The 16,340-nt window shown below is 46.2% G+C and overlaps 1 protein-coding gene across 3 annotated transcripts in view; it reads right to left on the reverse strand.

Moving 5' to 3' along the window:
- Nucleotides 1–8,559: 8,559 nt before the first annotated feature.
- CYB561 (cytochrome b561) overlaps nucleotides 8,560–16,340 on the reverse strand; it is a 126,142-nt gene continuing 118,361 nt past the window's right edge. For all 3 annotated transcript variants that reach the window (XM_066586210.1, XM_066586211.1, XM_066586209.1), the window contains 3 exons: nucleotides 15,801–15,904; nucleotides 14,861–15,018; nucleotides 8,560–12,098 (listed from right to left, as the gene is read on the reverse strand). In XM_066586210.1, the coding sequence (XP_066442307.1) occupies nucleotides 11,906–12,098; nucleotides 14,861–15,018; nucleotides 15,801–15,904 (455 nt within the window). In that variant the 3' untranslated portion in view covers nucleotides 8,560–11,905. The remainder of the gene's footprint in view (nucleotides 12,099–14,860; nucleotides 15,019–15,800; nucleotides 15,905–16,340) is intronic.

The following is a 16,340-nucleotide window of genomic DNA, read 5'->3' on the forward strand; positions in this document are numbered from 1 at the left end:
ATGGCACCGGGTGCGCTCCTTGTACAGGTTTCTATAGATATGGCACCGGGTGCGCTCCTTGTACAGGTTTCTATAGATATGGCACCTGGTGCGCTCCTTGTACAGGTCCCTATAGATATGGCACCGGGTGCGCTCCTTGTACAGGTTCCTATAGATATGGCACTGGGCGCTCTCCTTGTACAGGTTCCTGTATATATGGCACCGTGTGCGCTCCTTGCACAGGTTCCTGTAGATATGACACTGGGTACGCTCCTTGTACAGGTTCCTGTAGTTATGACATTGAGTGCGCTTCTTGTACAGGTTCCTGTAGATATGGCACCGTGTCCGCTCCTTGTACAGGTTCCTGTAGATACGGCACCAGGTGCGCTCCTTGTACAGGTTCTTCTAGATATGGCACAGTGTTCTCTCCTTGTACTTTTTCCTATAGATATGGCACCGTGTGCGCTCCTTACACAGGTTCCTATAGATATGGCACCGTGTGCGCTCCTTACACAGGTTCCTGTAGATATGGCACTGTGTGCGCTCCTTGTACACGTTCCTATAGATATGGCACCGGGTGCAGTCCTTGTACAGGTTTCTATAGATATGGCACTGGGTGTGCTCCTTGTACAGGTTCCGCACTGGGTGTGCTCCTTGTACAGGTTCCTGTAGCTATGGCACTGGGTGCGCTCCTTGTACAGGTTCCTATAGATATGGCACCGTGTGCGCTGCTTGTACAGGTTCCTGTAGCTATGGCACCGGGCGCGCTCCTTGTACAGGTTCCTGTAGATATGGCACTGTGTGCGCTCCTTGTACACGTTCCTATAGATATGGCACCGGGTGCAGTCCTTGTACAGGTTTCTATAGATATGGCACTGGGTGTGCTCCTTGTACAGGTTCCGCACTGGGTGTGCTCCTTGTACAGGTTCCTGTAGTTATGGCACTGGGTGCGCTCCTTGTACAGGTTCCTATAGATATGGCACCGTGTGCGCTGCTTGTACAGGTTCCTGTAGCTATGGCACCGGGCACGCTCCTTGTACAGGTTCCTGTAGATATGATACCATGTGCGCTCCTTGTACATGTTCCTGTAGCTATGGCACTGGGTGCGCTCCTTGTACAGGTTTCTATAGATATGGCACTGTGTGCGCTCCTTGTACAGGTCCCTATAGATATGGCACCGGGTGCGCTCCTTGTACAGGTTTCTATAGATATGGCACCTGGTGCGCTCCTTGTACAAGTCCCTATAGATATGGCACCGGGTGCGCTCCTTGTACAGGTTCCTATAGATATGGCACTGGGCGCTCTCCTTGTACAGGTTCCTGTATATATGGCACCGTGTGCGCTCCTTGCACAGGTTCCTGTAGATATGACACTGGGTATGCTCCTTGTACAGGTTCCTGTAGTTATGACATTGAGTGCGCTTCTTGTACAGGTTCCTGTAGATATGGCACCGTGTCCGCTCCTTGTACAGGTTCCTGTAGATACGGCACCAGGTGCGCTCCTTGTACAGGTTCTTCTAGATATGGCACAGTGTTCTCTCCTTGTACTTTTTCCTATAGATATGGCACCGTGTGCGCTCCTTACACAGGTTCCTATAGATATGGCACCGTGTGCGCTCCTTACACAGGTTCCTGTAGATATGGCACTGTGTGCGCTCCTTGTACACGTTCCTATAGATATGGCACCGGGTGCAGTCCTTGTACAGGTTTCTATAGATATGGCACTGGGTGTGCTCCTTGTACAGGTTCCGCACTGGGTGTGCTCCTTGTACAGGTTCCTGTAGCTATGGCACTGGGTGCGCTCCTTGTACAGGTTCCTATAGATATGGCACCGTGTGCGCTGCTTGTACAGGTTCCTGTAGCTATGGCACCGGGCGCGCTCCTTGTACAGGTTCCTGTAGATATGGCACTGTGTGCGCTCCTTGTACACGTTCCTATAGATATGGCACCGGGTGCAGTCCTTGTACAGGTTTCTATAGATATGGCACTGGGTGTGCTCCTTGTACAGGTTCCGCACTGGGTGTGCTCCTTGTACAGGTTCCTGTAGCTATGGCACTGGGTGCGCTCCTTGTACAGGTTCCTATAGATATGGCACCGTGTGCGCTGCTTGTACAGGTTCCTGTAGCTATGGCACCGGGCACGCTCCTTGTACAGGTTCCTGTAGATATGATACCATGTGCGCTCCTTGTACATGTTCCTGTAGCTATGGCACTGGGTGCGCTCCTTGTACAGGTTTCTATAGATATGGCACTGTGTGCTCTCCTTGTACATGTATCTATAGATATGGCACTGTGTGCTCTCCTTGTACATGTATCTATAGATATGGCACTGTGTGCTCTCCTTGTACATGTATCTATAAATATGGCACTGTGTGCAGTCCTTGTACAGGTTCCTGTAGATATGGCACTGTGTGCAGTCCTTGTACAGGTTTCTATAGATATGGCACTGGGTGCGCTCCTTGTACAGGTTCCTATAGATATGGCACCGGGTGCGCTCCTTGCACTAGTTCGATGAATTTGTCACCACCTCACTGCTGCTAAAGTTTGACCAGCAAGGTGTGTTCAAGCTATAAATAACAGACTGACGGAATCTTTTCACCAGCTGTATTATATACAGGGGGCCTGTACAACATATGGCCCAGTAGAGGATTGCTTACAGCCCACAGTCCAGTTATGGCACAGTTAGTGGCGCAGCTACCGCCATACTAAACTTTACCAGCTGCTAGAGGTAATATTTAGGACAGCGTCAGTGGTGGTGCTGCTAGCGTTACATGTCTGTGCAGGCAGTCCTTTAAAGGACCTTCAGGAAATGATAGTCATGTGACTGGCTACACAGCGCAGTGTGCGGCTGGTCATGTGACTATCATATTCAATAAAGGCCCCGGGAGTAGCCGTGCGCACAATCTTTACACTTATTATATATAGAAATAGTGTGCACTACCGCTGCCGGGGCCTTCTCTGAACTGAATGCTGCCACATGATAAAAGTTGTTCTGGAGGCCCAACCTTACGTATGAGCAGCTTACTACAGCAGTATTATATAAGTAGTGGCCATAGAATAAATAAATAAGATTTTTAGCGACTCACTTAGGTTTTCAGCGGCTTATTTACAATGTCCAGCCCTAAGAGGTTTGACTATTTTAATTTTATCCCCCACCTACTGCCTTATAATCAGCATACAGTGCTAAATATTCCCCTGGTGGCAACATTTGGTACTTTTTTTTTCAGGAAATCCAAACCTCATACCTCACTGAGTATGCATAACAACTGTTATTGGGTTCTTCCCTGTAGTTTTTTTTGCTAGAGCCCTCTGAACCACTCTAGGTTAATGATAATCACCCTGTATGTTAAGTGCAATCACATCCACCTTACTCCAGTCGTCACCGACTTTCTTGATTATTGTCTCTCCAATCAGCTTTCAGTGCTATGAGATGGGTTATTTACCAACTTTGTGGAAGTAGTCGCCATCTTCCTGCAGGTGGCGTTCCTGTACTGAAAATAAGATTTTGCCTCAGATTCAAAAAGTACAAACTTTGTTACCAGAAGGACACTGATAAGGAGGCACAACATTCCCAGATATTTGATGACATCACAGGGATTGTGTTTATGGCTTCCATAGGACAATAGTTGTCCACTTCAAGCCCACTGAGCCCTATGGAAACAGCATTGATAAGGAGGCTCAGCAATACCCCAAGTGTTTGAGGACACCAGAGTCTGACTTTATGGTTGTTTGCAGACTGCCTAATAAAAGGTAGTTGACAATCGTCAAGAGCCAAACTTGCTTTGTCCTTCGATATTCCATTTACAACAGTCTGTCGTCAATACTATCGATCCTGTCATTTTTGGTTAAACCCACAGTCTAGAAACCCAGCTGTATGTAATGTTGTCCATGTTGGCTTCTAACATGAAAGTAGTCTTGTGGTCCTTTCACACGGGCCAATGGTAGACCTGAACACTCGTTTCCCCAACAATCAGGCAATGTAAGGGTTAGCAAGGACGAAAAATGCTCACGAGTTGGTTGTCCATCTCCTTGTGTGAAAAGGTAGATGTACAGCCAGCCTATGGGGAGGAATGATCCTACGACTGGTTTCTGGCCCATGTAAATGAAAATTACTGCACCTACCTCATTGTGCTCTTAGGCCTCATGTCCACTCAAAAAATGCAATCTGCGCAGAATCTGCCGCGGATTCCACGCGGATTTGCTTTAAATGGCATTTTTTTCCATGCAGATATCCGCACACATTGCTATCAATGTGATAGCAATGTTGCCGATCCGCGCGGATTCCGTGGCAAATGGAGCATGCTGCGGTTTTTCTCCCGCGCATGAAAAACGCAATTCTTTTAAAATGCCATCCGCGGGTGCAAAAATCAATTTAATGGACCCGCGGATGGCAATGATTTCCTATGGGCAAAATCCGCTGCCTAAGGCCTAATGTCCACGGGCAAAATAGGATTTAGAATCCGCAGCGGATCGCCTGCATGCGGATCCGCATCCCATAGGGATGCATTGACCACCCGTGGGTAGATAAATACCCGCAGATGGTCAATAAAAGTGATTTAAAAAAAAAAAATGGAGCATGAAAAAATCCGGACCATGCTCCATTTTCGTGCGGGTCTCCCGCGGGCTTCTATTAAAGCCTATGGAAGCCGTCCGGATCCGCGGGAGACCAAAATCAGAATATACTCAGCTGCTCCGGATCTTCCCTCCTTCATCTTCTCTCCGTCGCGGCCGGATCTTTTTTCTTCGGGCCGGCACGTGCGCGCGGCACGCAACCGATGTGCTGTGCACATCCGCCGGGCCGAAGAAAGAAGATCCGGCCGCGGCGGAGAGAAGATGAAGCCGCGACGAAGGGAAGATCCGGAGCGTGCGAGTTAATTCTTATTTCCGCGGGGCAAGAGGGACTCGCTACGGATTCTCCATGGAGAATCCGTAGCGGGCCTGATTTTCCCCGTGGACATGAGGCCTTAAAGAGACTGTGTCACCATATTTTTGCAGCCCTCATTAAGGTAAAACCAACTTCTTTGAGCCACCAGAAGGTAAGCAAATGTAAGATATGTTTTGCAACTTGCTAACAATGTAGATCTGCGGGTGAATTGGAGAATATGGCTGCCAAATGATAGCGATTATATGGCAAGTTTTACTTCTTGTTTCGGTGCATAAGTCCCATGATCACATGCAAATATCGCCTCAAAAACACTTGGCACAGAATGTACTGAACAATAACCTGGCAACACGCCAAAGCCAACAAGGAACATTCGTAATATAAACTGAATGTCAATACAGATGTTGGCGAGGAGATGACTCAGAAATGCAAAATCTCCTTGTAGTCTAATTATCCCACGAGTGATCTCTAGTAAAGTCACTTGTAGCAAATGTAACTAATTCACTAGGGAGTTTCTGTACTAAGCAAGTCTCTGTCCACACTGGGGTCATCCATGATGTTCTGTGATGGATCGGATCCTAATTAATATCAATGACCTATGTGTGCAGCAGGAGTAATGGAGTTATAATAATTAATGTGAACAGGACCCAACATACGTCTACTATTCTGTGCTTTCCTTACAAGCAGGAAACATGTAGGTAATAAAGAGAGCAGCCCTGGGAACCGTTACATTCACATCTGCATCAGAAGTTCAACTTAGTCTCTTGTGCCGATCCTGGATGAAATAGCGCATCATGCTGCATTATTTTGTCCGTCAAAATGCTGGGCTACAGCCAGACCCTGTTATAGTCAGTGGGGTTCGTTTGGCGCGGTTTTGCTTCAGCCTTTGCCTGTTCAGGTACTGTTTGCTTTCGACTGAGGTAGAGACTTACAAGTAAACAGGACCCTTGACGCTGGGTTGTGAGTGTGTATTTAGACCAAAATATTAATAAATGCCTCATATTGATCAGTAACTTGCAGTGCGGCTTTGAACGCTGGTGGAGCACAGGGTGCTAGTGTGGTGCCGGGCAGCCCATTGGATTCAAATGTGACGTCATTAATTGGTAGTAACCTGCATGGTGCACTACACGTAGCATATGGCCTGACACCCTGTAGCTGCCTTTTTGTGTGCAAGAACAGTACTAAGCAGCCGCCCTCCTCGATATAAGGCTAGTTTCACACAGCTGAGTGCGATTTTGGGCCATGAAACAGCCAGATATCACGCTCGGGAACCTGCAATGTTCCCCTGGATGTAGGGGGTTTATGTCAAAAAGGTCTCCCATCACTTCAGTACAGTGGCGACAGGGAACCTTGCATCGCACTAGCGTGTGAGGTTTTCCAGCCCCATTGATAAGAATAGGCAATGTGTCCGAGTGAACGCCCAAAGATAGGTCATGCCACGATTTTTTTTCCCCGCATTACGGTGCATTGTGAGACGCACAAATGTTGCACAAATATGAACCTCATTCTTTTGAGTGGAGTTATATACATGAGCTGCATGTCGTATCCCGCCCTATCCTTTGTTTTCAATGGGGCCGGGAAAATCATTGCATGTTGTGTGACGTTTCGTATTGAAAACAATGGGAAACATTTGCTGATTCCTGCCGAGGTGCAGATGATGCGAGGCTTCCCATTGAAAAAACTATAGGCCGTGCCTCGCATCTGCAGGAAAATCACGTTCGTGAGAGTTATATCGGTCTGTGTTTACGGCCCGATATCGTGCTCGCCTGCGTGAGAATAACCTAAGGAAGGTGTGTGAGTGGCTGTTCATCAGTACCTTGCACTTGTGTAACTGCTCCTCTATTTAGCAGCTTGGCTGTCAGCATATTGAGGGATGTGCTGTTTTTACGTGTCCTCCTGTATTAGTATCTCAGTAAGGTTCGCTCACACGAGGCTGATTAAGAGGTGGTGAATTCTGCAGCGGAGACCTAATTGACATTTTGCGCCGCATGTCCGTTTCTGCACGGGTTTTGTGCGAGTTATTTCCGCAGCATGTGCATGAGATTTTCCAAATCTCATCCACTTTGCTGCTACTGCAAATGCCCTGCATGAACCCAGCCTTAGGATATGGCCACTTTGTGTTTTATTTATTCATTCTGTCTGTCTGCCTCCCTTTTTTGTGAATTTGATTGATATGTTTTTTTTTTGGTTTTGAGGATGGAACTCAACAATGCAAATCTGCAAAAGCCCCAGAGACAGATGTGAATGGGGCCTAACATGGGAAAGAAAATATAAGGCCATCTGCACACAGGCGGCTTTGCATTGCGAAATCCAGAGCAGGCGTCCACCTCTGGTTTCCGCAGCAAATCCAGCCCATAGCATGCCATGGCAACACGCGATTTTATGCCCACGAGTGGAAATGGATTGCGATTTTTCGCTCGCGGAGAAGAAATCGCAGCATACTGTGATTTTGTGAGGACTCCATACGGACAACTTCTATTAAAGTCAATGGAATCAGTCTGTCCTGCGGCCATTCCGCAAAGAATGGTAGCGGAATCAGAGTCGTCACGGCATCATCTGTACTACGCATGTGCGCCAGCCGGCACATCTGCATTACAGGAAAGATGATAACGGACAGGTATGCAGGGTTTACCGGCCGGGCACCGGGTCGAACTCTGTTGCAGGATCCAACCCGGCTGTGTGCAGGCACCCTAAAGAACAGTGTATTCTGTCCAGCAGAAGGAAAGGGACTCTTAGGCCTCATGTCCACGGGAAAAAAATCAGGCCCGCTGCGGATTCTCCATGCAGAATCCCACAGTGGGTCCCTCCTTTCCCGGGGACATGAGGCGAAAAATAAGAATAAACTCACCTGTCCGGACGCTGCGGATCTTCTTTCTTCGGCCTGGTGGATGTGCTCGGCCCATCTGCCGGGCCGAAGAAAGACGATCCGGTCTGGACGGAGGGAAGATCCGCACCGTCTGGACAGGTAAGTTTTAATGCTGGTACGGGTGTTCCGCGGATCCGGACAGCTTCCATAGGCTTCAATAGAAGCCTGCGGGAGCCGTCCCCGCGGGAGACCCGCACTAAAATGGAGCATGTCACGTTTTTTTTTCCCGCACGCGAATCCGAGCCTGAAGGGAAAAATTACATCCGCAGGTATTTAACTAACTGCGGGTGTCTAATGCATCCCTATGGGGCGCGGATCCGCGTGCGGGAAAAACGGATTTTAAATAATCTTTTCCCCGTGGACATGAGGCCTTATGCTGCATGTCAGCACCAGGAAAACAGCTGGTCCCTTAAAACCCACCTATGCCTCACTTGTAAAATAAGCAGCTTTTGAGTGAAAAAAAATAAATATTGATTAAATGAGTCAGTTAAATTCTGATCCTTCTAGTATAGCGCAGTCTACGTCCACCTACTGAGCCGAGGGCTGGAGGACAGACATGCTCAGTCACTCCCCACACAGCAGGGTATCTGCATAGTGATCCTCTGTAAACTGCAGGGCGGCCAATAAAAATAGCTTTCTGCCTGCTTGTCCGGAAGGAGCATCCTCTGCAGTAGAGCTGAGAACACTGCTGTACAAGGTGGGTAAGAAGGGACTATATTGTCAGCTGCCAGAGGGGGAAGGAGACTGCAGCATGACTGTTCAGATGGCACCTTTATACATATTACATGAGCGCAAACTGGGCAGATATGACTTCAATGCAGTCGCAGAACAGGATATTTATCAATGACGCATTTATTATCACAGAAATCCAATGTACATATTTGGCACAAATAACACACAAAGAATAACTCACCGCTCCAGCAAGGACTGCAATATATCATCAGCTTAGTACTGCCTTATATTAGCATCATAGTTGGAATCACTGACCCTATAATACAATATCCTAGATGTCTTCTCTTCACTGAAGTCACTGCTTAAAACATAACATGTCTTAAAGCTGCACACAATGATTTTAGGAGTAGCTGACCTGTCGGCAAGTGGGCTGAAGTGACCTTAAATTCCCCTACTGAATAAAGTCCTCTCCCTTTAATACAGCCCTAGACATTTCAATGGACGGGTGTGTTATCACATGGGGACACCACATGTTGCCCACACAGCTGGCTCCTGCTGGGCGACGCCACATGTTGCCCACACAGCTGGCTCCTGCTGGGCGACGCCACATGTTGCCCACACAGCTGGCTCCTGCTGGGCGACGCCACATGTTGCCCACACAGCTGGCTCCTGCTGGGCGACGCCACATGTTGCCCACACAGCTGGCTCCTGCTGGGAGACGCCACATGTTGTCCACACAGCTAGCTCCTGGTGGGTACCATTTGCTTGTTTTCCCTGAAGACGCAGACAACACTGTTTAAATGTAGACATTTGTTAAAAAGGGACACGACTACTTGGTAGGGTTAAGGTACCCATATACATTAGACTAAAGTTGATGAAAGTGGACACTTGCAACCAACACAATTATTCATTGGGTGAAAAGGTTCCCAGAAAGACTGACTAGATGACAATGTGCTAAATCGTTCACCAGATGATGATTCGTTAAACCAACCACCTACTTTTTCTAATGTATATGGCCACCTTTACACTGCACCTCACCTAATGGCCCCATACACATTCAACAACCATTGGGGCGAATGCTCGTTTGGCCAACAGTGTTTTTTGTTTTTGTTTTTTTTTTAGGAAGTCAGGGGGAAAAAATACAAAGTATGTACTGCCAAGCAGAAAGTTCATTTGTATGAGGGAGGTAAGCAGCCGCCAGATGGCTCTGGCGGTGGCTTATCTCTCAGGGAAAAAAAAGGATCGGGAATTGAAATTCAACGTCCCCTCAGCATCATTTCTTGGGGGCAGTTGAGACGCTCCTATACATAGTAGGACGTGCTATAATTGGCAGGTTTGGATGACTAAAGAGTAATGTGTATGAGCACCCCATTTCCACCACATCTAGATACTCATTTTACCACTGCACGCTGCCCCTGGTGATATAACAGCCATGTCAGTGAAGATATGGGCTATTACATACTGAGTGACCATTTTGGAGGTGATTAGGGCCTGTTCTTTATGCTTGAATTAAGGCAGCAGGTCCTTGTGAAGCTATTCCAGATTGTACATACGCTAACAGTTCACAGGAACTGGTTTTCCCCATGAGAGGTAGGGGCTCTATATAATAACATGTATATTCTATATTAGGATAGATAATACATTAGATTTTGGTTGTGCAAGTTGCCCCAATCAGCTAATAAACATTGCAATAGTTTCTGTTTGAAGAGGAGTTGCTGCAGTCAATAAAACACCTTCAGCCCTGTTCACATCACATTATCCGCCTATGGTGGGGTATCTCTAAATGTATACCTCAGAGGAAAGGCTGCCATGTGCTACACTATATGGACGGACTGTGAGATATACCGCACTATTAGGCTCTGTTCACAACTGCATCAAAGACTTTGTTCAGATCCATCAGAAATCCCAGTAAGCATAATGGAAGCTGGACAGATCCCGTTTTAGCCAATGGGGTCTATTTTGTTCTGTCATAGGACAGATCTGTTCGGGAAGGAAAATGGAAACCTGAAGGGCAGGAGCTCTTAACACTGGTGAGAACCGAGCCCGATAGTGTAGGCTACTATGCCATTCCAAAGAAAAAGTGAATGAATACAGCCAAAAGGAGGCTTCTGGCCTTTGGTGAATGAATCCCTATGAATAAGGGCTCCTTCACATGGGTGTATTTGCGCGCACAATACGCAGAGAATAGAACCCAATGATTTCAATGGGTTCATTTACATTTGGGCTGCGCAAATGCGCATTCAATACGCAAGGAGATGCATAATATGCTGTGTAATTCCACTGGGAAAGGAACACATTTGGAACTCAGACTAAATTAGCCATTTCAAACAATGGGTCTTGCTTGTCACCTGCAAATGAACATGTCCTACGGATGTAAAAAGTACAGCAAATACACTGATACGCTTGCAAAAAAGCCTCAGTCAGTGCTCAAATACGTTGCACTGAGGCGCTCGTGAAGGAACCCTAAATCCTGACTATACACTAAACATAGGCACCAAATGTGATGTGAACAGAGTCTTAAAGGGATTTCTAAGTAAAACTACAGGCTATTATGTAAAACAGTAAAAACCTACACTCACCAACTCTGGAACCCCATCGCTTCTATTCTCCCCACCAGCTCTGTTTACAAGCTGCAGTTGGTGACATTCCGTGTACAGATTGGCTGCTGCAGCTATTCTCTATGCAATGATTGGCTGCTGCAGCTATTCTCTATGCAGAACATCTGACAGCAGCTTGTAAACAAAGCTGGAAGGAGAATGAGAGATGCTGTGCTGGAGGAAAGTGGATTTGAAATCAATAATTGTAAGTTCATCTATTGTTTTTCATAATTGCCTGCTGTTTGGAAAGAAAAAAAAAAAAATCAACTCTTTAAAAGACACTGTAACCTCAACGAAACGTGCAAAAATTTGGCAAATAGAGTCTAAAATTCCCTTTTTCTTGACACAACTGACCCATCTTTACTTAATAAATAACTGTACTATTCATGTACTGATGTAATCATACCATGAGAGGTGAGGGGGCGCTGTAGAGCAGAAGGCCTCAACTGGAAAGTGATCCTAAACAGAATTATAAAGAACAGCTTTATGGTTCTCTCACTGGGAGGAAACAGAAATTGAGGACGGATGCAAAAATCATAAAGAAAAATGACATATGCAGCAGCCGCTCTGAGGTATGAGCCGGATTTCTTTAACTTGCTGGAGCAAACATTACTAACCAGCCTCAGATATCCAGCTGTCCTGATCTACAACATGTATTCATTTCCATGTAACCATTTCCATGCTGACGCTTTACTCGATGCCATCTCACAGCAGCGCTATAGTGGTAAATGCAGGAACGCTAACGTGACATGTAAAGCATTAGCATGTTGTGTCCGGTGTTTCGTTTTTGATCCTCTCCAAATTATACATAAGAAATTCAAAAACTGCGCTCCTAGTCTTAGCGGAGCCTTATAACAGCAAGTATCACAAGTTACAATCACAAGCGCTGCAGACTGATAGCTCACAATATACTATGGCTCTGTTGGGCTCTCCCCCTGGGTCAGAGTTTTAAAGTCAATGGATAGAGCCTGCTCCTCCGGTAATGGGGGTCGCCTCCATTCATCTCGTGTAAGGATGTAGCCGATTACCAATCCAAATGCCACGAGCACCACACCCAGGGAGTTAGCAAGGATGCCTTCTGCTGGCAGCTTAGAGTACTGGTCTCTGTTAAAGGAAATGCAACGCGTTAAAGGGATATTCTAGGACTAAATATATACACATACAGTACATATATATTATATATACAGAACTGTGCAAAAGATTAAGGCAGGCGGAGAAAATGCTGCTAAGTAACAATGTTTACAGAAGTGTTAATTTATCTTTAGCAATTAACAAAATACAAAGTGACTGAAGAAAAGAGAAATCTAACATGACATCAATATTCGGTGCGCCCGCTCTTTGCCTCCAAAACCGCATCGATTCTTCTAGGTATCTTTGCACATAGTATTTAAAGGAACTCGGCAGGGAGGTTGTTTGAGACATCTTGGAGAACTAAGCACAGAACTTCTGCAGATATCGGCTCGCTCCAAGCCTTCTGCCTCTACCTGTAATCCCAAACAGACTGAATGATGATCAGGGGGGTCCATATCATCACTTCCAGGACATTAGATGCATGTTTGGAGTGGTTGTCCTGCCGCAGTATAAATGTGGAGCCTCCCTGATGGTATTGGATGATGGATAAATATAGGTCTGTATTTATCACCATTGAGGACACCATTAATCCTGATCAAATCCCCAACTCTATTTGCTGAAATAAAGGCCAAAACCTGCAAGGAGCCTCCACCGTGCTTCCCTGCTGCCTGCAGACACATCATTATCCCGCTCGCCAAACTGCCTTCTGTTACAGCCAAAAATCTCATATTTTGACTCCTCAGTCCGGAGCACCCGCTGCCATTCTTCTGCACCATGGTTCCTATGTTTTCGTGTATAGCTGAGTCGCTTGTTCTTGTTTCCATGTCCACAGAATGTCTTTTTTTGCCACAATTCTTCCATGAAGAACACTCCTGGGCAGACTTCTCTGAACACTAGATCGGTGTACCCATCTGGTTTCTGCCAGTTCTAAGCTGATGGCAGTGCTGGGCATTTTGCGATTCTGAAGGGTAGTAAGCATGATGGGTCTTTCATCTGCTGCATTAAGTTCCCCGGTCTACGGTTCTCAATGTTGCATCACATCTTAAGGTCTCCTTCAAAACGGGCAAAAGCGATTGCGTTGTTACAAAATCACAGCTCTGTCCCCATGATTTTGTAGCGGAAGCGATGCATTTTCCTGTGATTTTATCATGAGAAGGTTAGGCTGTTCCCCAAAACTAAGACTTAGGGTGCATTCAGACAACCGTATATCGGCTGGGTTTTCACGCCCAGCCAATATACGGCGTCTCTCTCTGCAGGGGGGAGGATGCTGGAAAAGCTGGGAGCAGTGCTCTAAGCTCCCGCCCCCTCTCCACCCCCCTGCACTATTTTCAATGAGGAGAGGTGGCACAGGGGTGGGGCTGTTTCCCGGAACTTAGCCCCACCCCCGTTCTGCCTCCTCTCATTGCAAATAGTGCAGGGGGGGGGTGGAGAGGAGGCAGAGAGGGGGCACTGCTCCCGCCTCTTCCAGCCTCCTCCTCCTGCAGAGAGAGATGCTGTATATTGGCTGGGCGTGAAAACCCAGCCGATATACGGTTGTCTGAATGCACCCCCTTAGCTGTACTCAAAAAAAAAAAAAAAAAAAAAAAAAGTACAGAAGAGGACTTCCTGGTTGCTGGATTCATGAATCCCACATCTATGAAGCAATGGTTCTGATTGGAGAGATCTTCTGTGGGTGAACGAGGACTGCAGGACGCAGCTCTGAAGAGCAGTGGGAGGACCCGGACCAAGCCTGCTAGGTAAGTATTACCTTTGTTTTTTTTGGAGTACAGCTAGGGCTTTGTTTTGGGGTAGGGCTTAAGACGCATTGTATGAAAACCGCGATTTCATGCGTTGCGATGCAATAAAAACGAAGGTTCCATAAAAAATACGAGCTAAAAAAAAAAATTTGCAAATCGCAGCAATACAGAATATGGCACAATTTTTTTTCCTTGCAAGATAGCAGCAGAGAAAACATGGCTAATGTGAAGGAACCAATTGGAAAGCATAGGCTGCACATTCATGCCATTTCTCACGATATCGCATCATGGAAAAAATAAAATAAAAATTGCATGATTTTGTTGCCCGAGTGAAAGCGGCCTAAAACTTGCAATCTGCTTTGAAATCTTTCCCCAGGAGAGGCCTTGCTGACACAGTATAACTACCTTGTGTCTTGTTGCTGTGCTCAGTCTTGCCATAATATATAATCTGTGACATAAAATAGTCTTCCACAGCCTCATCTTTGTAACAGAGTAGGGCTGTTCCTCACTCAATTTTAAGACTCCTACACAGCTGTTTCAGTTAATGTATTTGAACCTACATATGAAAATGATAGTAATTCATACTCTGACAATAATCCTCCAAAATCCCTGACTGTGTGCAAGCGTACCTGGAAGAATTGATGTTTTTCGGTAAGGATGTGTTCCCACATAACAGGTACCAGCTTGCGGTTGAGACTCTGCCTAGCCGCAGCTACTAATAGCTGCACAATCTTGCGGACCTTGTTGGCAAGATCATGCTTCCCCTGGCAACTGCGGCAGGGTGGAATCGCAGACGCAAGCCGGTACCAGTCATGTGGGAATGCACCGTAAAGGGCGGTCACACCAAATACTGATGTCATTTACATTTCTCTTTTGTCCACTCACTTTATTTTTGTCAATGAACAAAATGCAAACTATTACCACTTCTATTTTTGAAAGCATTCTTACTTTGCAAAAGTTTTAGGAAGGTGTGGAATAAATGCTGCACATATAAACTGACCGCGGACTTTAATATTACAGAGGTAGAAGTTACACCTGGGTTACATGTTAGATACTCACGGTATCGCGAATAGCATTTTCTCTGTGAGGCCCAGCAGGCACGTGGCGATGGTGCTCACCAGTAGACTAAAGCCTATGAACACATGTAATGGCTTAAAGCGACTCTTGTATGCAAAACCCACGCCAGGCAAAAAGAACATAATGAAGCCGAGGATCCACTAAAAAGGGAGAAGTTATCAATCAGTAATAAAGAAGGTCAACAGATCATCCTATAAAGGAAACCGGTCATCAGACAGGATCAGGTGATGTACTGGGGAGACTTATTCCACATGTACACATGACGGTGATCAGAGCTGATGTAACAAGGACAAAGCTAACAAGTCTAAGCAACAATTACATACAATTGGTACAGAGAAGGCCAAGAAGATGTAACAGAACTTAAGTCTTTTTACCAGGGCCAATAGTGAAGGAGCAGTCACCAGAATGATTGTTTACTCAATCACTGCCCCATTGGACCGCCGAATCAGATAATTGATGTAGTTGGAAAAATCACTGGTGTAGTAGCACATCTTCCCGTGTAAATGGGGTATGTCCTGCTGACCATGATGAAACTGTATGGGGGACGACAGTATCGCCTTTAGTGTCAGCATTGGCCTGTGTAAGCGCCACATAAAGCTCTGTTCGGGGCCTCCAACACAGATGCATCTGATGATCCCATAAGAGGTAGCACTCCATGATGCACTATTTCTTCTGTGAAAAAGCCGGACGTGTCCCATTATAGGATGGATTCAGCCATCTGTTTTTTCTGTTTCCATCACAGCACACGTAAATACAGTACAGGCATTGATCCTGTCATCTGCCTCATATCAAGGTGTGTAAAAATGCCTTTTGTGGTCTCCAACAGACTGCTAGAAGGAAGCTCCAATCTGACAATCCCCCCATACACTGATTGCTGAGAGAGTAACTCCAGTGAAAAACGGGATGGTACACAGCACCTCACCTGTAGGATGTAGAGACTGAAGGTGGTAATGCCCAGCCAGCTGTGCAGACTGTACATGTCTGGAATCCCCTTCTTCTTGTGGAACTGGAATACAGCAACGATTCCTGGATACAAACAGACATAATCTTACTCCATAATGGCACTACTGGTCTGCTCTCTCCAAAACCGCAGAATTACTGATGACTGTTTTGACAATGCAGTTTAAATGATAGTGGCAGCTGCAGACAAGCTGCATTGTAAGAGGCGTTTAGTGCAAACTGAGTGCAATGTATTAATAGTATGCAGAGAGCTCCCTCTAGTGGTGGCTATAGGCAGCCTGAATGTTATCATTTAAAAGAGGTTTTCCAAGACTTACTTCTTCAATATCAGATTGGTGGCACTCCCACCAATCGGATGCCTGAAAAGGCCTTTTTGTGGACTTGTGTTGTCACATTCATTAGTTATGTGGCTTTTGTGCACTTAGACCCACTCAAGTGGATGGGAAATAAAGAAAAGACTTGTCTCCTTTCTGCTGGATCCACTTCTGGCTTTGAATCAAAA

Source organism: Eleutherodactylus coqui, chromosome 13 (assembly GCF_035609145.1).
Source record: "Eleutherodactylus coqui strain aEleCoq1 chromosome 13, aEleCoq1.hap1, whole genome shotgun sequence".
In the NCBI taxonomy this organism is placed as follows: Eukaryota; Metazoa; Chordata; class Amphibia; order Anura; family Eleutherodactylidae; genus Eleutherodactylus; species Eleutherodactylus coqui.